We start from the raw sequence: 17,662 nt of genomic DNA on the forward strand, positions 1-17,662 counted from the left end.
TAATATTTTGTAACAAGAGATGAAGTTGTTGCAAAAGTTCAAAATATTTTGTAACAAAATATCCATTTATTTCAAAAACTCTAATTATTTTGTAACAAAAAATTAATTTGTCACGAAATTCAATATTGTTTGTAACAAATTATTTGTTTGTCAGAAAATACAAGAATTTTTGTAACTAAAAAAATTTATTTTGAAATATTTAAATCTTTAAGATACTTTTATTTTGTTTTAAAATTTAATATTTTAAAATATTATTTGTATTAATTAATTATTTTTATAAAAAATTCAAGATTAAATGATTAATTTTTAAAAATAGTATATATTATTTTATATTTTTTTATACAACTAGTATATAATTTTTACTAATAACTAAGTCTTAAATGTTGACTTAAAATTAATTTTTTAAATTAAATAAATTAATTATTAAACATAAATAAAAATAGTTAAAATTAAAAAATAAAAATAAATGTAAAAAATAAAAATCCTAATTGTAATCCTCACTTTCACAATTTATGAATTTATTTTCAAAAAATTATTTATCAAAAAATAATTAAATCAAAACGATAAAATTTTGAGTTTAAAATTAATTAAAATTTATATAATTTTCATAAATATTTAATACTCTATATTTAATTAAAATTACCAAATCTCAATTTATCCAAAAAATTTTAATTTTATATTTTTTCCAAAAATAATTCCTAATTCTCAAATTAAAAATTCTAACTCTAATTTTGTTAAGTCACAAAAAAAAACTCTAATTTTGTTCTAACTCTACTCACACCCACTTACTCACCTTAACCCTAGCCGTCACACCCCTTTTCTCCAAATGCACTCACACAACACAAAAACACACACACAGCAAGAGAAAGGGAAGAACGAAGAGGGAAAGAAAGGAAAAGAAAGGGGGAAGTTGGAATCAGAGTACAAGAAAAGGAGAGGGGGAAGAGGGAGGATGGCGCCAACGGGCATCACTGCCGCCGCGCCGTCGTGTCGCTGTCAGGAAGGAGGAGACGTTGAGTGAGAGGAAGAGCTTCGTGAGGAAGGAGCACCACTGTGCCTCCATCGCCGCCGTCATTTCGCGTTCTGCTGTCGCCGAGGGAAGCCGCCGCCGTCTTCGTCTGCATCGCGAGCGGGTCGTTGCCAGCTTCCACCGCTGTTGCATCTCCCATCACGAACGAAGCTGAGGACGCACAGGAGAGACAGACGCGTGGAGAGAGGAAGACGGAGGAAAAAGGATGAGGCGTTGTTCACCCTACTGCGCCCCAGTCGCTGTTTGTGTAGTCACCGTCGTCACTGCTGTTAGGGGTTGCGTCACTGAGCCTCTGTCGCCAAAAAACAGCGCTGCCTCGCCGGGATTCACTGCTGGTAAGAGCGTTCTCCCCTCTGATTTTGATTTTCTTTAATTTTTGGGAATATTGTTGTCATTGATTTCCATCAAGAGCTTCGGATAGGAGGGAAGGGCAAGCTCAAGGGAGTTGATGAGTAGCTAAGATTGCTTAGGAGCTCTGTATATGTTAGAAGCTTTATCATGTCACATTTGAGCATTGCTTGTTATTATTAGTGTTGAATTCTAATTTTGTTCTTTATTCTATTTGTGATGATCTTGCTGACATTGATGATTGGCTTATTGGTTTGACTTTAAGTTCACTACCACTCTTTGTTGTGTCACCATTTTCTGATTCACTGTCTATGCTCTGAGTTTTCTTCTCCATTGATGGCTTCTGTAATAGATCATTCAGCTTCTGCTGTTATAATAATAATTAACTATATGTATACCATTTTATTTATATATTTATAGATAATTAACAAAGATGAGCTATGGCTTGTAGGAGATTGGCCCTTATCATTGTTTCTGCTGTTATGCTTTCTATTACATTTGCTGGATTCTGTAAGTTTTCTTAATTCCTTATTATTCTGTAAGGTTTCTAGCTAATGTTTAATTATTAATATGTGAAAGTGTTTTACTTTTATGTAGTATGTTCCTTACTTGGCATACAGTGCCTTGTATACTTGTATGTTCATTGATTCATTTGCAGTTTTTATCATCAATATGTATTGTTCATGTTTGGATTAGAAGTAACAACTAACAAGTTCTTTTTCTACTTAGTTGGTGAAGCAAGTGTATCCTAAGTATGTCAAAATGTTATCTAAGCTTATGTTATCTAAGCAAGTTTATCTTAAGTAGGTTCATTTCTAAAATTGAGGTAATTTATTGTCTCTGGATGGCTGATGGTCCTAATAATTTATTGGTATGCTTGTTTAATTTCAAGTTTCAGGACTTGAATTTAAGAATTAACTTTCTTTTTAAATAAATTGTATGTTTGATTTGGATTATATCATGGTAAATACAATTTGTTTAGTTGCTGCTAGTATGCATATTGAAATCTTTAATAGTCAGTTCTAAGATATTATTAGTTTAGTATACCAAGTGTGTTTTCCTATTCTTTACATTTCTATTAATGGAATTTTGCTGTTTTCTTTGATTCTAGGGAAAAGGTGCAATTCCCTTGGAGAATTCCAAAAACACATACAAGATCAAACCTAAACTGCAGTATGATGTGAAAAGTTATTGCATGGAGTACTATTTTGAAACCAAAATTGGTGCTAATTTTGACTATCTTTTTTGTTTGCAAATGTTTGGTTGGTTTTGAGGACTTGTTTTTGTTTATTTGTTTTGCCTTTTGGGTGATGCAGGAAAATCTTTTGACTGGAACTCTACTTTTCATGATCTGCAGTTATGTTTTGGTGTAAAGGAATTTTTGGTATGGTTTAACATTTATCTAGTTTTTCATCGAAAGATTAATGTTTTCACTAAGGAACTACTTAATTGTCTTGTATATCACTAGCTCATTACTCCTCAAAGTGCAAGGGTGTAGTTCTTGAATAATACGAGTATATCTTTTTGTTTTTCCTGTGCATTTTTAAAGGAAAAATAAATCTTATTTTTTAAGTTAGTATTTTTTGGTTGGTGGTCTTTTCAGGTGTGTGGCACTTATTAGAAGCTTCTCCATGAGAAAGGAACTAAAAGAACATAATGGAGTTTGTAATTTGTAGTTTACATTTTGAAGATTTATAATTCCTTGTTTTTTTTGTCCAATGTATCTATCTAGTTCATTAGGGTTCTTCAATATATCTTGTTAGTTTGTACTTTAAAGTTTATATGTTGAAGATTTATAAAACACTCTTAGTTAAATGAAAGAAAGATATTTGTTATTATATATTATATAAATGTTGACTTGTTAAGTAAATTAGTTAATATATTAATTAATTAAAAAATAATATAATTTGGCAAATTATGTGTAATTTGTATTAAAAAAAATTATTACAAAATAGTGTTTTGTAACTAAAGAAAAAAAATGTTACAAAATCAAGTTACATTTTGTAACAAAATTTTATGATAGGAAAAATATATTATCACAAAAAATATTTGGAAGATCAAAATTTGTTATCACTTTTGTAATGATTTTGGGTCTTTTGTATCAGAAAAATTTGTTACAAAATATTACTTTGTAACGGGACATACTGCAACGGCCATTTTTTTTGTTACAAAATCTTTTTGTTTCAAAATTTTGATTTTTTGTAACAATTTTTTTGTTACAAATATTGCTTTTTCTTGTAGTGATTATAAGTGAATAAGGCTAATAAATTAGGAGTTATAATTAGGGAAGATAGAAATATTTAAAATGCGATTTAAAACTCTAATCTTAAAGGTTTTGGCCCAAAATTGGGCCAACGAACAAAAATAAGTGAACCGGGCCATAGTATATAGCTCATTAACACTAAAAAAATAAGAGGGTAGGGGTGCAACTTTGGAGAATAGAGAAGGGAGGAGAAAACCTAATCCTAGCTCCACCTTCAAATGTCCATAACTTTTGCTACGGAACTCTGATTGACGAGCCGTTTGCGGTCACATGTTGCTCTTCTTATCCTCTACAATTATATCAGTTTTGTGGTGAGCATTTCATTCATCTCTACCCAATTTTCGAGATTCCCCACTGTTATGCGTTTTTAGGGTAGTTAGTGTTAAAATCTTGTGATTTTGGTTGTTTAGGGATACTCTAACATGGATTCTAAGTGGGTTTTCGGACGAAAATTTCAAACGAAATTTATTCCCTCTGAATGACTTTTTCATTTCGGACAAATTTGAGACAAATGTTGAACAATTTTTAGTGGAGACATTGAAATAATATATTCTATCCTAAATTTATCTAAATTTTGTCCCAAATTTTGGCGCCAATTTTATTTTGGATGGTGCCAAAATTTTCATACAGATTAGCAACACATTTTGGACAAAAACTATAATTCATCCGTATTCTATCTGATCATGCGCAATAACTTCAAACGGATTTGGGACGCATTTTGAAAAATGTTAATTCTATCCCAAATTTGTCTATAATTAGTCTTAAATATTTTTACTATAGCTAACCCTTCGAAGTAACTAAAATTTTTTTCCACAAATTTGGGACGAAAATAACATCATTTGTAAATTCTGTTTGAAAGTGCATCAGTTTTCAAACGAATTTTAAATGTTTATTGAAAAACTTTAACATCTAGTATAAAAATATTATTTATATTTTAAATTAGTCTATTATTTTTTAATTTATTCTTTTAATTATTTACTTTATAATAATTCAAAATTTAATTTTGTAACAAATTTAAGATAAAGTGTATCTAAAAGAATCACATATATAAAAACTTAAGAATAAATTATATTCGATCTTCTAAAAAAATAATACAAATAATAAATAATAATAGAAAATCACATAAAATAAAAAAATCATATACTTTTTCATATAAGATTAAGGTATATTAAAAATTAAAAAAAGAAAATACAAATGAATACATTTTATAGTGTATTTTTTCATACTATTCAGTTTGATCTTCGTCCTCATTGTTCTCGTCCTCGTCTTCATCTTCATCCTCGTCCTCGTCCTCATTCTCAAATATCTCATCATCATCATCTTCATATCTTGTACTATCGGTATCCAATAAATCAATAATAATATCAATATTATTTGAGATATGATTGTTATATAGATTGATTTGTGGCATCTTCTTGATATGCAAAATCTTCTGTGTTTCAATCTCAATCTCACATCTTGCTTTAGTCTTGAATACAATAAAAAAATTAATTTTAATTGCATAATTAATTATAAGTTTTTGTTCAATTAAAAAAATATTATCTACATTACATAAAAAGGATCAATAATTTAATGTGTTGGCCTATTATTTATAAAATTTCAATTATCATAAACTGATTAATTCATCGGCATAAAAATTTTGTCTAGACACAGATTTGTATTTCACATTAATTTAATGGAAAATATTAGAGAATTAAGATTTTTATTTAATATAGAAAATATGAAAATTAGATAGTAAATAATATTAGTTTATATACAAGATTAAAACTATAAAAAAATGTTGGCCACTTAGAAAATTTTTTTATTTTTTATTAAAAATTTAAAATTATTCCCTCCGTTAACATTTTAAAAAATATAAAAAAATAAATATTTTTTTCAAAAGGCAATCTAAATTTTTTTTTCATAACTGGATTGGACCGTACAAAGAATAAAATCGATTGAAATCTAAAATTTCAAGAAATGTATGACATGTGGATCGAACCCCAATATTCAGGAAAAAGAATGTCCTTTCATGCCATTGAACTGCTATAATTTTTAATATTATTTATACAAATTATAATATATATCTTTCATCAAATAATTTACTTTTATTTAATTTATTTTAATTTTAGTTATAAACTCACTTATTCTTAATTTAATTATATTTTTATTTAATAATAAAAATAATCTCACTTATTTTTTTTATAATTATATAATATCTATTAATATTATTTTTTAATAAATACTTGTAGTATATAATAGTATAATAGATATAAATTAATTAATAAATTATTAAAATTTGAAAATAATAGTTATTTTAATATAAAAATAAAATAAAAATATTTATGATAGAGTAAAATTAACAAAATACTTATTGTTCATATTCCAATTATTTTAGAATAGCTATATATTTTTAAAATATTAGTGAAAATATATTTTTTAAATTTTAATTTTAAATTTTTTACTATTTTTATTTTATTATATGTATATAGGACCGAGTCAATTGGTTCAACCAGTGATCCATCAGTTGAACTAATGACCTAGTGATCCAGTAATCTGACTAGTTCAATTACCGGTTCGGTTCTGACAACTAAATAAGATAAATTAAATAAAGAACTACCCTTAAAGTAATATTAAAATTTTTAATAATGAAAATTATAGTAATGAACATTAAACCACATAATGATAAGTCACCAAAAAAAAAAATCACATAATGATAGTTATTAAAAAAAGAATTTATCTATAAAGAATTTTTTTTCAATTGACTCTTTTAGCACACTATATATAGATACAGTAGCTCAAAAAAAAATTTTACTTATCTAGAAGTCTCTAGTATGGCTTATGAGATGGATTGGAGATTTATGAGTCGAAACAATTGTTAGATTGTTTGACTGGAGCGATAGGGTCGGTACTTAGCAAGAACACTCCGACGCTCAAGTTAGAATGGATTTATGAAATATATATGTGTGGAATGAGGAATGTAACTGAGGGGCCTCTAGCTCCCCTTTATATAATTCAATACAATTATCTTATCTTATTCATCTTATCTATTAATATAAAAAAAAATTTTAATTTCAAATATTGATTTTACTAAATATTTATCTTTTAAGATTATTATATAACAAAAATTTAAGAACATAATTTAATTTAAAAATTTTAAAATTAATATTAGATATAATTCTTTTTAAATATCTATCATTTAGATATCATATTTCATAATTTATTTGATATACTTTCGCTGCAATCTTATCTTTTTTTAATTTATTAGTAAAAATTAAATACAATTTTAATTTTAAAATTTGTTATATGTAGTTGTTTCAAAGTCACTTATTTACTTTGCGCCAAAAATAAAAACTTTATTTAAGACCGCCTTTTTAGTTCCAAATATTTTAGTTTTTGAATGCTTTCTCGCTCGTATGTATCACAACTGGCTAGGTTACCTTGCCAAAATCCCAACCTTTTTTCAGCATTCCCTTTTGGTTTCAGCGTCAGTTTTGGATCTCCGTCTCCCTCCTTCTGCGTGCTCCCTTCTTCTGCGTGCTCTGCCTCCTGTGGTCGCCACTCGTGCTTCGCGCTCAACGCTACGACAGCCAACGCTCCAGCCTCCACTCTCGCACCTCAGACCACCTCCACCCTCTAGATTCGAACAAAAAATCTCTTTTCTCACCCTCATTCAGCGACTAGGAGCTCAGCCCAGCTCCTCCATTTTGGCATCATTGTCACCGCACCTCCAGCAGTGGCAATAACATAGTACCATTGCATTCTTTTCCCCTTCCTTTGCTTCAAGAACCCTAGTCATCACCTCAGGTTCTCTCTTTGCTCTGCTTTCTAGTCTATTTTCTTTAATTAGTTAGTTAGTTAGAATTTGCATGTTGTTAGTGGATTTAAGTGGTTAAGATAGGTTAGGATTAGTTTATTAGATCTTTGTTAAGTTGCAAGTGTTGGATTATGGCTGTTATGGATTGAATGCTGCTGAAAATTGCTTGATTATGCTGAATTTCTGAATTGCACACCACATGTTTGATTGAATGTCTATGTGATACTTTGCATTTGATTTATATGTTGTAGCTACTATAAAGATTAATATATTTACAAAATCAATTAATGAATTAGTTTATGCTTTGCATTCTCTGGTTTCTCTTATTGTTTTTGGTTATATTTACAAAATTAATCAAACAACAATGTTTAATACAGTCATTGGCTTCGTTATCAATATGTTTGATCACTTCTATGATCTTCTAACTATCACAAATTATGTAAACTGCACATTGTAAACAGACATTTCCATTGGTCCTTCGTTCCCAATGTGTTGTATGATAAGACCTTCAAATTCTGAATTCACAACTTTCATTTGTGTCTAATTCCATCTTCAAAGTGAGAATAAAAATATAAAAGCATGATTCCTTCATAAATCATCCGTCATAATAAAAAAAAGTTATTAATCCTAAGACATCTATATCTCACTTATTAACACGTAATATGATTTTATCAAACATGTTAGAAAACAACAAGTCATAGCTTTTTATTGGTTTAATTTTTTACTTAACAAAAATGTATTCTCTTCAGTCCACTGCTTTGGGTCATCCAAAATATCAGTCCAAGGAGCAAGTGAAGAGTCTTTAACTTTCTTTAAATCATCTATAAGCAAATTAGAATGGAAAACTTTTGGAATATTTTGAATGAACTACTTAGCAATTACCATGAAATAAAAGATATATATATATATATATATATATATATATATATATATATATATATATATATATATATATATATATATATATATATATATATATATATATATATATATATATATATATATATATACCGCATCAAGACTTACTTGTTGAGTGCTTTAATTCAGGTTTCAAATCAATTGACAAGGAATCCAGTTTATCTTGCTGCCATTTGGGAGTTCAACTATTAATAAAGAGTAACTCACCATCCATTTTTCTTTCAAATATGTTGTATATGTTTGTTTTCTTTTATAGAAATATTGTATGTGGGAACCTCAACAAGCAAGAAAGCTCAGCTTCTTTCCCTTCGTGCTATGGTTGTTGATTCAATACAAACTCTTGATCCTATTAACACTGTTAGTAATTTTCCTTCAACTCTATTAACACTTTTTTTTCTATCATTTGCCAATGTCTTTGAATTTAACATTTTGTTTTGATTTATCTATTCTCCAGTGGTCAGAGCAAAAGGTTAAGTTGAATGATGCTGAGCACAAGTTAAAAGATCAAGGACATCAACTAAAGGTTCAACAGAAAAGAATTGGTTCTACTGAAAAGACTTCATGCTTTGTATGAAAAGTTGAATCTCCCACTTCCTTCAACCATGTCTGTTTTTGCGGATGATGAGCTTGGGACAGGCTCTAGTGATGATGAGGATGATAACATGAGTGATTAATGTTTGGAGTATATGTTTTTTCTAATTTAGATTAAGGAATTTTTAGGTGAATTAGTTAGTACATTTGATTTTATTCATGATATTTGACCTTTTTAAAGGTTTTTTTTTTAGTTTAATTATTTTTTTATTTTAGTTTGATTACATTTATGGACAAGTATTTTAATAATAAATATTTTTTTTAACTCTTTTATGGTAATTGGTTTTTTCATGACTTTATTATGTGTTTATAATTTCAATGATGTAATATGAAAAAAATGATTATGATGGTCTTAATATAGAAAGCAAATCGAATACAATTTATTTTCTAAAATATTTATATATTAAATAGCAAATTATTTTGTATGAAAATTGTTTGAAATATTATATTAAATTTGTAGAAAATTTGTGCGAAAATAATTTTTTATTTTGTATGAAATTTGTTTCAAATATGTAAATTCTTTTAAATTAAATTTGTCTAAAATTTAATTGAAAAGAAATATTTGATTTGTCTAAAATTTGTTCGAAAAAAATTTGTTATATTAGACTAAATTTGTTAGAAATTTGTCTGAAATAAAGTTTATTTTTTGTTTGAAATTTGTCTAAAAAGAAATATTTTTATGTTTGAAATTTGTCTGAAATACGTTGTCTTTATGTTGGTTAATCTGTCTAAAATTCATCTAAAATGCATCATAATAGTTAGAAATCTAATAGATAAATGCCTATCCAAAATCTGTCACAAAATCGTCTGAAAAAAATTTCGGACGAAATTTCAGACAAAATGTAAATTAGCAACAAGGCTTTTTGGGAAAAAAAAAATTCGTCCCAATTTTATTCGAAAGAAAAAATTTGTCTCTAATTTGTTCAAAATTTGTTTCAATTTCGTCTCAAAATTCGTCCGAAAAAACCCTATTTTCTATCTACATTTCATATGGGCTGAGGTAAGAAGTGCTCCAACCCTTGTGATTTTTCATTTTCATGAACCCTAGGTTAATGTGTATATGTGAAATTGGTTATGTTAGTGTATTTGGTGATTTTGGTGAACAATTGGGAGGTTGGTGTTCCTTGAGGAGCTTAGGTGAGGCTTGGAGCTAAGGGTTGGTAGAGACTTCCAAGAAGAAGCTCAATTATTTTGTCTACAAGAGGTACGGTTTAAGTTTCATTTAAGTACCGTGTGGTGTAATGAGAATTCCTAGGCTAGATGCCCCTAGGATTAAGTTTGAATTGTGTATATGGTTGGTGCTGATATGCATAGTTGATATGTCATATGAATTAATGATTGAGTTGATAATTGTGTGTATTTGTATGTTTGGTGTGTTGAGAATTTGATGAATTGGATAATGAATATTGGTTTGTGGAATATGCAATTAAATTGTGAATTTAGGCCAGAGGCCGGAAAGAGGTAAGGAAGGAAAGTTGATGTGTGTATTGTGTGATGATATAAGAGATTGGATGGATTTTAGATATTGAATGTGTGAATAATTGGTTTGGTTATTGAATAATAAGGTTTGAGGAATTGAGGTATGGAATTTGATAGTTTTGGGTGAAATTGTGTAGATGAGGTAAGTTTGGTTTGGTTGAGGTAATTATGTGAATGTGGTTGGGTTGTGGTCATTTGGATGATTGGAATGAATTTTGCTTGTGAACATTGAAAAAATTGGTGATTTCTATTTTTGGGTAAAAACTTATTTTTGACCAACTTTAGCGGTCCGTAACTCGGTCCACCGAGTTTCGAATTCTTCAAAATTAGATTTTTATGAAAGTTTATTCAACGATATTTCCAATGGTTCAGAAATGGTTGAAAAAAAATTTGTAGAAGAAGTTATGTGTGTTGGGAGTTTGGGGTTTAAAAGTGTAATTCTGCAGCTTTTTAACTTAGTAAAAATTTTGGAAAATCGTGCTCCCAGGCACACGCGTGGCCGACGCACACACGTCAGTCTTGATTTTACTCACCCATGCGTGCGCCTGGCCGACGCGTACGCGTCGCTGCACTGATGCGAATACCCCATAGAAAATCCTGAGAGTTGTGCGGGTACTGTGCTGGTTTTGTGCGAGGAGCACAAAACGCACCCAGGCGTACGCGTGGCTAACACATACGCGTCGCTCTGCTTTTCTGATTACCACACGTGCGCATGGACGACGCGCACGCTTCACTTTGTTTTTCTGACTTCCACGCGTGTGCGTGGGCGACGCGCACGCGTGACCCTGTTTTCAGCAAAGGTTGATTTTGTGTTTTTAAAGCCGAATTTAGACTTTTAAGCCTCCATTTTCATCCTCTAAGTCCTAAATCTTTATAGTTTGTCTAGTATTGAAAAGAAGCTAGGACATGTGGCAACTTGTGGATGAAGTAAAGAGAGAGTCAATGATGAATGATGAGTAATGATAATTGTATGAGTTGCTGAGGGTGATGATGGAAGTGCGGTGTATGCCGTGAGCCGAAGGGCTGTATTTAATAATGATTACTGGCTGTTCATGGGTTATGTTATGAGCCGGATGGCTATGATAAATATTGGTTTATGTCTGGAGATAAAAATATGGCTTTGAATGATTGTTATCTTGAGCTCTCTTTCTCGAAAGTGCGACCCCAGAGAGATGAAGGAAGGTGAGGATCCCCTTCCTTGTTCCTCCTGATATTGTAAAATCGCCCCCAATGAGATGGTGGGAGGTTAGGATCCCCTCCTTGGTTCCTCTTGGGCATATGAGAACGTACCTCCTGGGTAGATGCAAGGGTTGTGGTTGCGCCCCACTTGCTCCAGGTTGGTTAGTATAGAGGCTCCCCAGATAGACGCAAGGGTTGTGGTTCGTCCCACTTGCTCTGGGTCAGAGTTTGTGACACTTGGGTAGTAGCGACAGTATTGGTGACTCCACTCACTCCAGTTCGAGCTTTTAAACACCTACCTGGGTAGATGCAGTGGCATTGGTCCACTTGCTCCGGGATGCGGTGAGCTATATCTGCCTAGGTAGATGGAGTGACATTGATTCCACTTGCTCCGAGTTTGGTTTGCAACTCCTAGGGTAGATGCAGTGGTTAGCCCCCACTTGCTCCCAGTCGATGTTGATTTGAGATTTGTGAAATTATCTGAGTTTTGGATTTCCTTGGGTAGATGCAGTGGGTCGGCTCCACTTGCTCCAGGTTCAGATCCGAGATTCTGCTGACCCTATGTCGTAAGTGTGGCCGCACACTCTGAAAGTTCCATATGAGCTCGCCCCCGTGAATAAACACCAGTGTGGGTGTTGTGTGATTATGATTATGATTGTGAATAACTCGAGTTGGGGATGCACGACAGAGGGACAGTCCAATGGTTAGCTACCAGGACATGTCGGGTTGGCTTTATAATCGACAGATGAGATTCATCAGCCAAAGGGCAGGCATACATCATTTGCATATGTTTGAATTATTTGGGCTTGCCTATTTGTTTGGATTGTTATATCATATATGCTATGTTACCTGACTATATGCTATATGTTCTACTTGTACCTTAATTGTGTTTTACTTATCTGTATTGATTGTGTTTGTACAACTGAAATGTCCCTCATGCTAGTGTCGGTTGACGCTGAGGGCTATTCTTGTTGAAATGGAATAATGATATGATTGATGTAAAATGATGATTACTGAATGAGATAATTTGAGTTCCCTAGGTAGACACAGTGAAGTGATTTCACTTACTCCAGGTAGATAATGAGATATTTTGAGCTCCCTGGGTAGACGCAGTGAAGTGTTTTCACTTGCTCCAGGTGAGGATATGAAGTATTGATATAGAATTACTGAGATAAAATAACTTTGATGGTTTGGCTTATGATTCTAATTATGATTTGTTGGATAGTTAGAAAGTTAGGAAGTTTTATGAGGAATATGAATCAGATTTAGCATTCCCTTATGACAGTTGCCTATTTATGGATTAGCGAGAACATAGGATGAATATTTGGGGAAAGGAAGTTTAGGATGTTTAGTGAGTTTTTATTACAATGCATTGTATTTATTTGGCACTTTTACCGTACTAGGAACCCTGGGTCGGGGGTTCTCATTCCGTATATATCTCTTATTTTTTAGATACAAGTACAGGTGCTCATAAGTGAGCTGTGGTTCATCTGAGAGATGGCGAAGATCTTTATATTCTCTACTTTATATTTTGCTTAGAATCTCTCCACCTTTACTTTGAAAAGCTTATATTATGTATTGAACTCTTTTGAACTTGCCTATAAAGGCTCTTATGTTTCAATTGGGAGAGATTAGGAGTTTCTGTTATCAACTACTGTTATATTGTACCCTAGCCGGCCTAAACTTCACGGGTCACGACTAGTGGCTATTTACTAATGTTAAATATCTATATACTATCTTTCTCTTATTTTCCTTTATGCCTTTAGCTGCATATCGCTTTCGGCTTCACACTTTATCTTTTAGCTGTCGATGCGTGAGTGCTGCGACTTCGCGATTTTAAATTTACTCTTTTCAAGCTTCTCGATTAGTACTCCTTTTAATTATACTTTATTTATGTAATAAAAATCTACCTTGAGAGTTGTACCACCACAATATCATTGACTTATGACTCGAGCATAAGGATTTGAATATTAGGGTGTTACAGCTAAGGTAAAGAGAAAAGAAAAGGAAGGTGTCTTTTATTTAAAAAGAAATTTTCGAAAATAGAGAGAAAAGGAATTGAGAATTTTTGAAAAAGAAGAGAGAGAAAGCGGTAGGAGATTTTTGAAAAAGATGAGAGAGAAAGAAGAAATAAAGAGATACCAAACTTTTAAAATTAAAATAAGATAAAACAAATAACTTACTAACAAGATTTAAAACTAAAATTAATGATTTGATTTTGAAAATTTTTGAAATTAAAAAAAAAGAGTCAATAAAAGAATTTTAAAATTTAAATTTCAAAAGAAAAAGTCAAACAAGATAAGATCAGATTTTAAAAATTTAAGATAGAAGATTTGTTTTTGAAAAATTTTGAAATTAAAAAAAGAAAGTCAAAGAAAGATTTTAAAAATTAAAATTTTAAAGAAAGAAAAACTAACCGAATACTAGACTTTTAAAATTTGAAATTAAAAAGAAAGATAAGATAACAAAATTTTTAAAATAAAAAAAAAGATAAGAAAAAGATTTTAGAGATAGAAAAGTTAAACAAGAAAAACAAGATTACTAATCAAGACACTAAACTTAAAATTTTTGAATTTAAATTAAAAATTTTCGAAAAAACTTAAAAATTAAAAACAAAAGAACAACACTAGATGGATACCAAACTTAAAAAAAATTAAAATCAATGGTACAAATTTTTAAAAAATTGAAAAGGAAAAACACTAAAATACACCAAACTTAAAAATTTTGAAATCAAAGACACTAATTTTCGAAAAATTGAAAAGAAAAAACACAGAAAGACACCAAACTTAAAAATTTTGAAATCAAATAAAGAATACCATAAAGAAAATTTCGAACTCCAAGAAAGAAAAACATGAACACATTTGAAAGACTCGAGAAAAGAAATGAAAACCAAAGGGATACCAAACTTAAGACTTGACACAAGACTCAAGCAAAAGAAAGAATGACTAAAGATGAAAAGATTTTTGAAAAAAGATTTTAAGAAAAGAAAATAAGAAACACAAAAAGAAAAACAATAAAAAGTACCTGATCTAAGGAGCAAGATAACCATTAGTTTGTCAATCTTGAACAATCTCCGGCAACAGCACCAAAAACTTGATGCGCGAAAATGAAACTCACACAACTGAACCAGCAAGTGCACCGGGTCGTCCTAGTAATACCTCAGGTGAGTGAAGGTCGAATCCCACGAGGATTGTCGGATTGAGCAAGTTGTGGTTATCCTCCAGATCTTAGTCAGGCAAATAGAAAGTTGATTGTTGTTGTTGTAGGCGCATAAACAAAACAATAACAAAAGCAATAAAGAATTGACGTAGAAAAAATAGTAGAAACCAGTTAAGGCCTCAGAGATGCTTGTTCTTCTGGATTAATACTTCTTACTGACTACTTTAACCATAAGTGATTCATTCAATGGCAAGGCTGTAAGTGATTAAGCCAGGGGTAGTGGTCATTAATCTCCTATGGTCCAAATCAAATTCCAGGACGCTGATCATTCACTCTGGATGAGGGTGAAGTTCACACAATTCAATCTCTGTCGATCTTCCGGATCGGAGAATGAAGCTCTATGATTCTAGCCTTAGCGCTATAGGGACCTCAATTACCCATCACTAACGAGATTTCGTGTCATGTATCTCAATTAGCCCAAATAACTTATTGCAACTTGTGATGTATTCTCAAGCTGTAGCTCAACACTTTCTGGGTCAGAACTCGTAAAGAACTCATGTAGAATAAGGGGTCATACTTTGTTCCACCCCAGATTCATAAAGATGAAGAACGATAATACATCATAGAATGAATTTTGTTAAGTGGACTAAAATCCGAATCCTTGATTAACCTAAACTTCCCACCTAACCTAAGGCACTCCATGTCATTACAATGTTATTCCTAACTACCCATTGATTATCTTTACACAAATTCATGCACCTTGATACTTTTGAATACAGATCATATGCATTGATATCATTATTTACCTTGGGGCATTTTGTCCCCTTTTATTGCTTTCTCTTTTTCTTTTCTTTTTCTCTTTTTTTTTTTGAATTATGGTAGAGAATATATATACAAAAGGAGTTAATGCTTATGATTAAAGTTTTGGATGCATGAACAAGTGCCCAAACTATTTTTACATTTTCATATAAGAATATAAAATACCCAATTCCCAAACCAAGTATTCCTCAAACCCAAATTTCTCACACTTAATTCATGTACACTCTCACTAGTCTAAGCTAACCAGGGATTCAAATTAGGGACATTTATTGTTTTCCGCTTAGAGTTAGTGATGTGCTAAAATAAAGAACAAATGGGATAACATAGGCTCAACATTGGGTTGCAAGGGGTGATGAAAGGGTAAGGCTATATGGGTATGTGAGCTGATGAGCGGATATTTTATACGCTTTTTGCCACCATTTTCATATGGTTTTTAGCATGTTTTGTTTAAGTTTTATTAAGTTTTCATAGGTTTTAGTGCAAAATTCACATTTTTGGATTCTACTTTGAGTTTGTGTGTTTTTATGCAATTTCAAGTATTTTCTGGCTGAAATTGAGGAGCTAGAGCAAAAGTTTGATTTAGAGGTAGAGAAAGCACTACAGATGTTGTCAGGATCTGACCTTCTTGCACTCAAAAGAGATTTTCTGGAGGTACAGACATCCAAATGGAGCGTTCTTAATGGCTATAGAAAGCTAACATCCAGGACTTTCCAACAATGTATAATACTTTATACGTTGCTTCAGAATTAAAGGCCCAAAACTGGCGTTTAATGTCAGCTTCCAGCCCTATTCTGGCGTCCAACGCCCAAAGGAGAACAGACCAACGTTCAACACCCAAAAAGGACCTTCTAGCCAGCGTTCAATGCCCTAGAGGCCTCCTAGCATATGGATCTCAATCAAACTCAGCCCAAACACTCACCAAGTGGGCCCCAGAAGTGGATTTTAGTATTAAAAGACTATTTAACCCTTCTTATATAATCCTTAGTCATTAGATTAGTATATATAGGAGAAGATCACCCATGTTTAAGATCTTCACCCTCCCCCATTCGAACACTTATTTGAGAGACTTCCAGCATATTTTTGAATTTCACATTGTATTTTCTATCAGTATGAGTCTCTAAACATTAGGTTGAGGGGAGGAGCTCTGCTGAGTTTTATGGATTAATAAAGTATTAATATTTTATCTTCAATCCGTGTTTGATTCTCTATTCTAAGATGTATCTTCATTCTTCATCCTTATGAATGCGTTGAACCGGCACAAGGTTATCTCATTCTACATGGGTTCAGAGTGAGTCTTTCATCGGACAATGATGAACCACTAGCTTGATTATAAATCTCTTAGATGGCTAATCCACGACTTCGTTGGAGACTTCTCGAGACACCAGTTCAGCCGAGGTATGGGGAGATTAGAGTCTTTGTGGTAAAGGCTAGAACCAAAGGCGCAGCATTCTTTGATTCGAAAGATTCGACCTTGTCTATGGTATTTTGAGTAGGATCACTAAGGAGAATGGACTGTAGGAGCTTCACCCTCAATCAGACTGGATCCGCACTAACCCTGGGGTTCAAATCTGGAGGAGCATTAGCAACCTCTCAAGAAAGGCGTTGATCACATACAACCTGCCATAAAAGAAATCATTCACAGTTGAAGAAGACAGTAAGACCGGAATTATCTAGAAGAACAAAGCATCTCCAAGCCTTAATCATCTTCTTATCATTGCTTTCACCATCAATTGAGTAACGTTATCTTTATTTTACTTTTATGTGCTTTAAACAACCAACCAACTTTTCTATCCGCCTGACTAAGATCTACAAGATAACCATAGCTTGCTTCAAATCACAATCCTCGTGGGATTGATCCTGACTTACTCAGGTATTACTTGGACGACGCAGTGCACTTGCTGGTTCAGTTATGTGAAGTGTAATTTTGTGCACCATCAGATATAGTGAAACAAAGGCCACAATCACATAAGTGCATGCATACATTAAGAAATAGAAATATAGAATCAAGCAAGACAAATATCACAATTTTAGAGAGAACAACACACACCAAAACAAAATATTAGTTGATAAGATGCAACCA

At 31.6% G+C, this 17,662-nt stretch overlaps 1 protein-coding gene and 1 long non-coding RNA gene across 3 annotated transcripts; both read left to right on the top strand.

Moving 5' to 3' along the window:
• The first annotated feature begins 762 nt into the window (after nucleotides 1-762).
• Nucleotides 763-3,216, top strand: LOC112722193 (uncharacterized). Of its 2 annotated transcripts, XM_025773166.3 has the most exons (5): nucleotides 763-1,365; nucleotides 1,830-1,888; nucleotides 2,490-2,601; nucleotides 2,695-2,762; nucleotides 2,982-3,216. In XM_025773166.3, the coding sequence occupies exons 1-5, from the start codon at nucleotides 1,236-1,238 to the stop codon at nucleotides 2,997-2,999; spliced, it is 387 nt and encodes a 128-aa protein (XP_025628951.1). In that variant the 5' UTR covers nucleotides 763-1,235; the 3' UTR covers nucleotides 3,000-3,216. The 2 variants fall into 2 exon arrangements, with proteins under 2 accessions (XP_025628951.1, XP_025628950.1); XM_025773165.3 differs by having other exon boundaries at nucleotides 817-1,365; nucleotides 2,695-3,216.
• Nucleotides 3,217-6,976: 3,760 nt separating this feature from the next.
• On the top strand, nucleotides 6,977-9,208 carry LOC112722194 (uncharacterized). Its single transcript, XR_003162499.3, has 3 exons — nucleotides 6,977-7,427; nucleotides 8,485-8,712; nucleotides 8,810-9,208. It is a non-coding gene; the product is annotated as an uncharacterized lncRNA (long non-coding RNA).
• Nucleotides 9,209-17,662: the final 8,454 nt, after the last annotated feature.

Source organism: Arachis hypogaea, chromosome 11 (assembly GCF_003086295.3).
Source record: "Arachis hypogaea cultivar Tifrunner chromosome 11, arahy.Tifrunner.gnm2.J5K5, whole genome shotgun sequence".
NCBI classification, from domain to species: domain Eukaryota; kingdom Viridiplantae; phylum Streptophyta; class Magnoliopsida; order Fabales; family Fabaceae; genus Arachis; species Arachis hypogaea.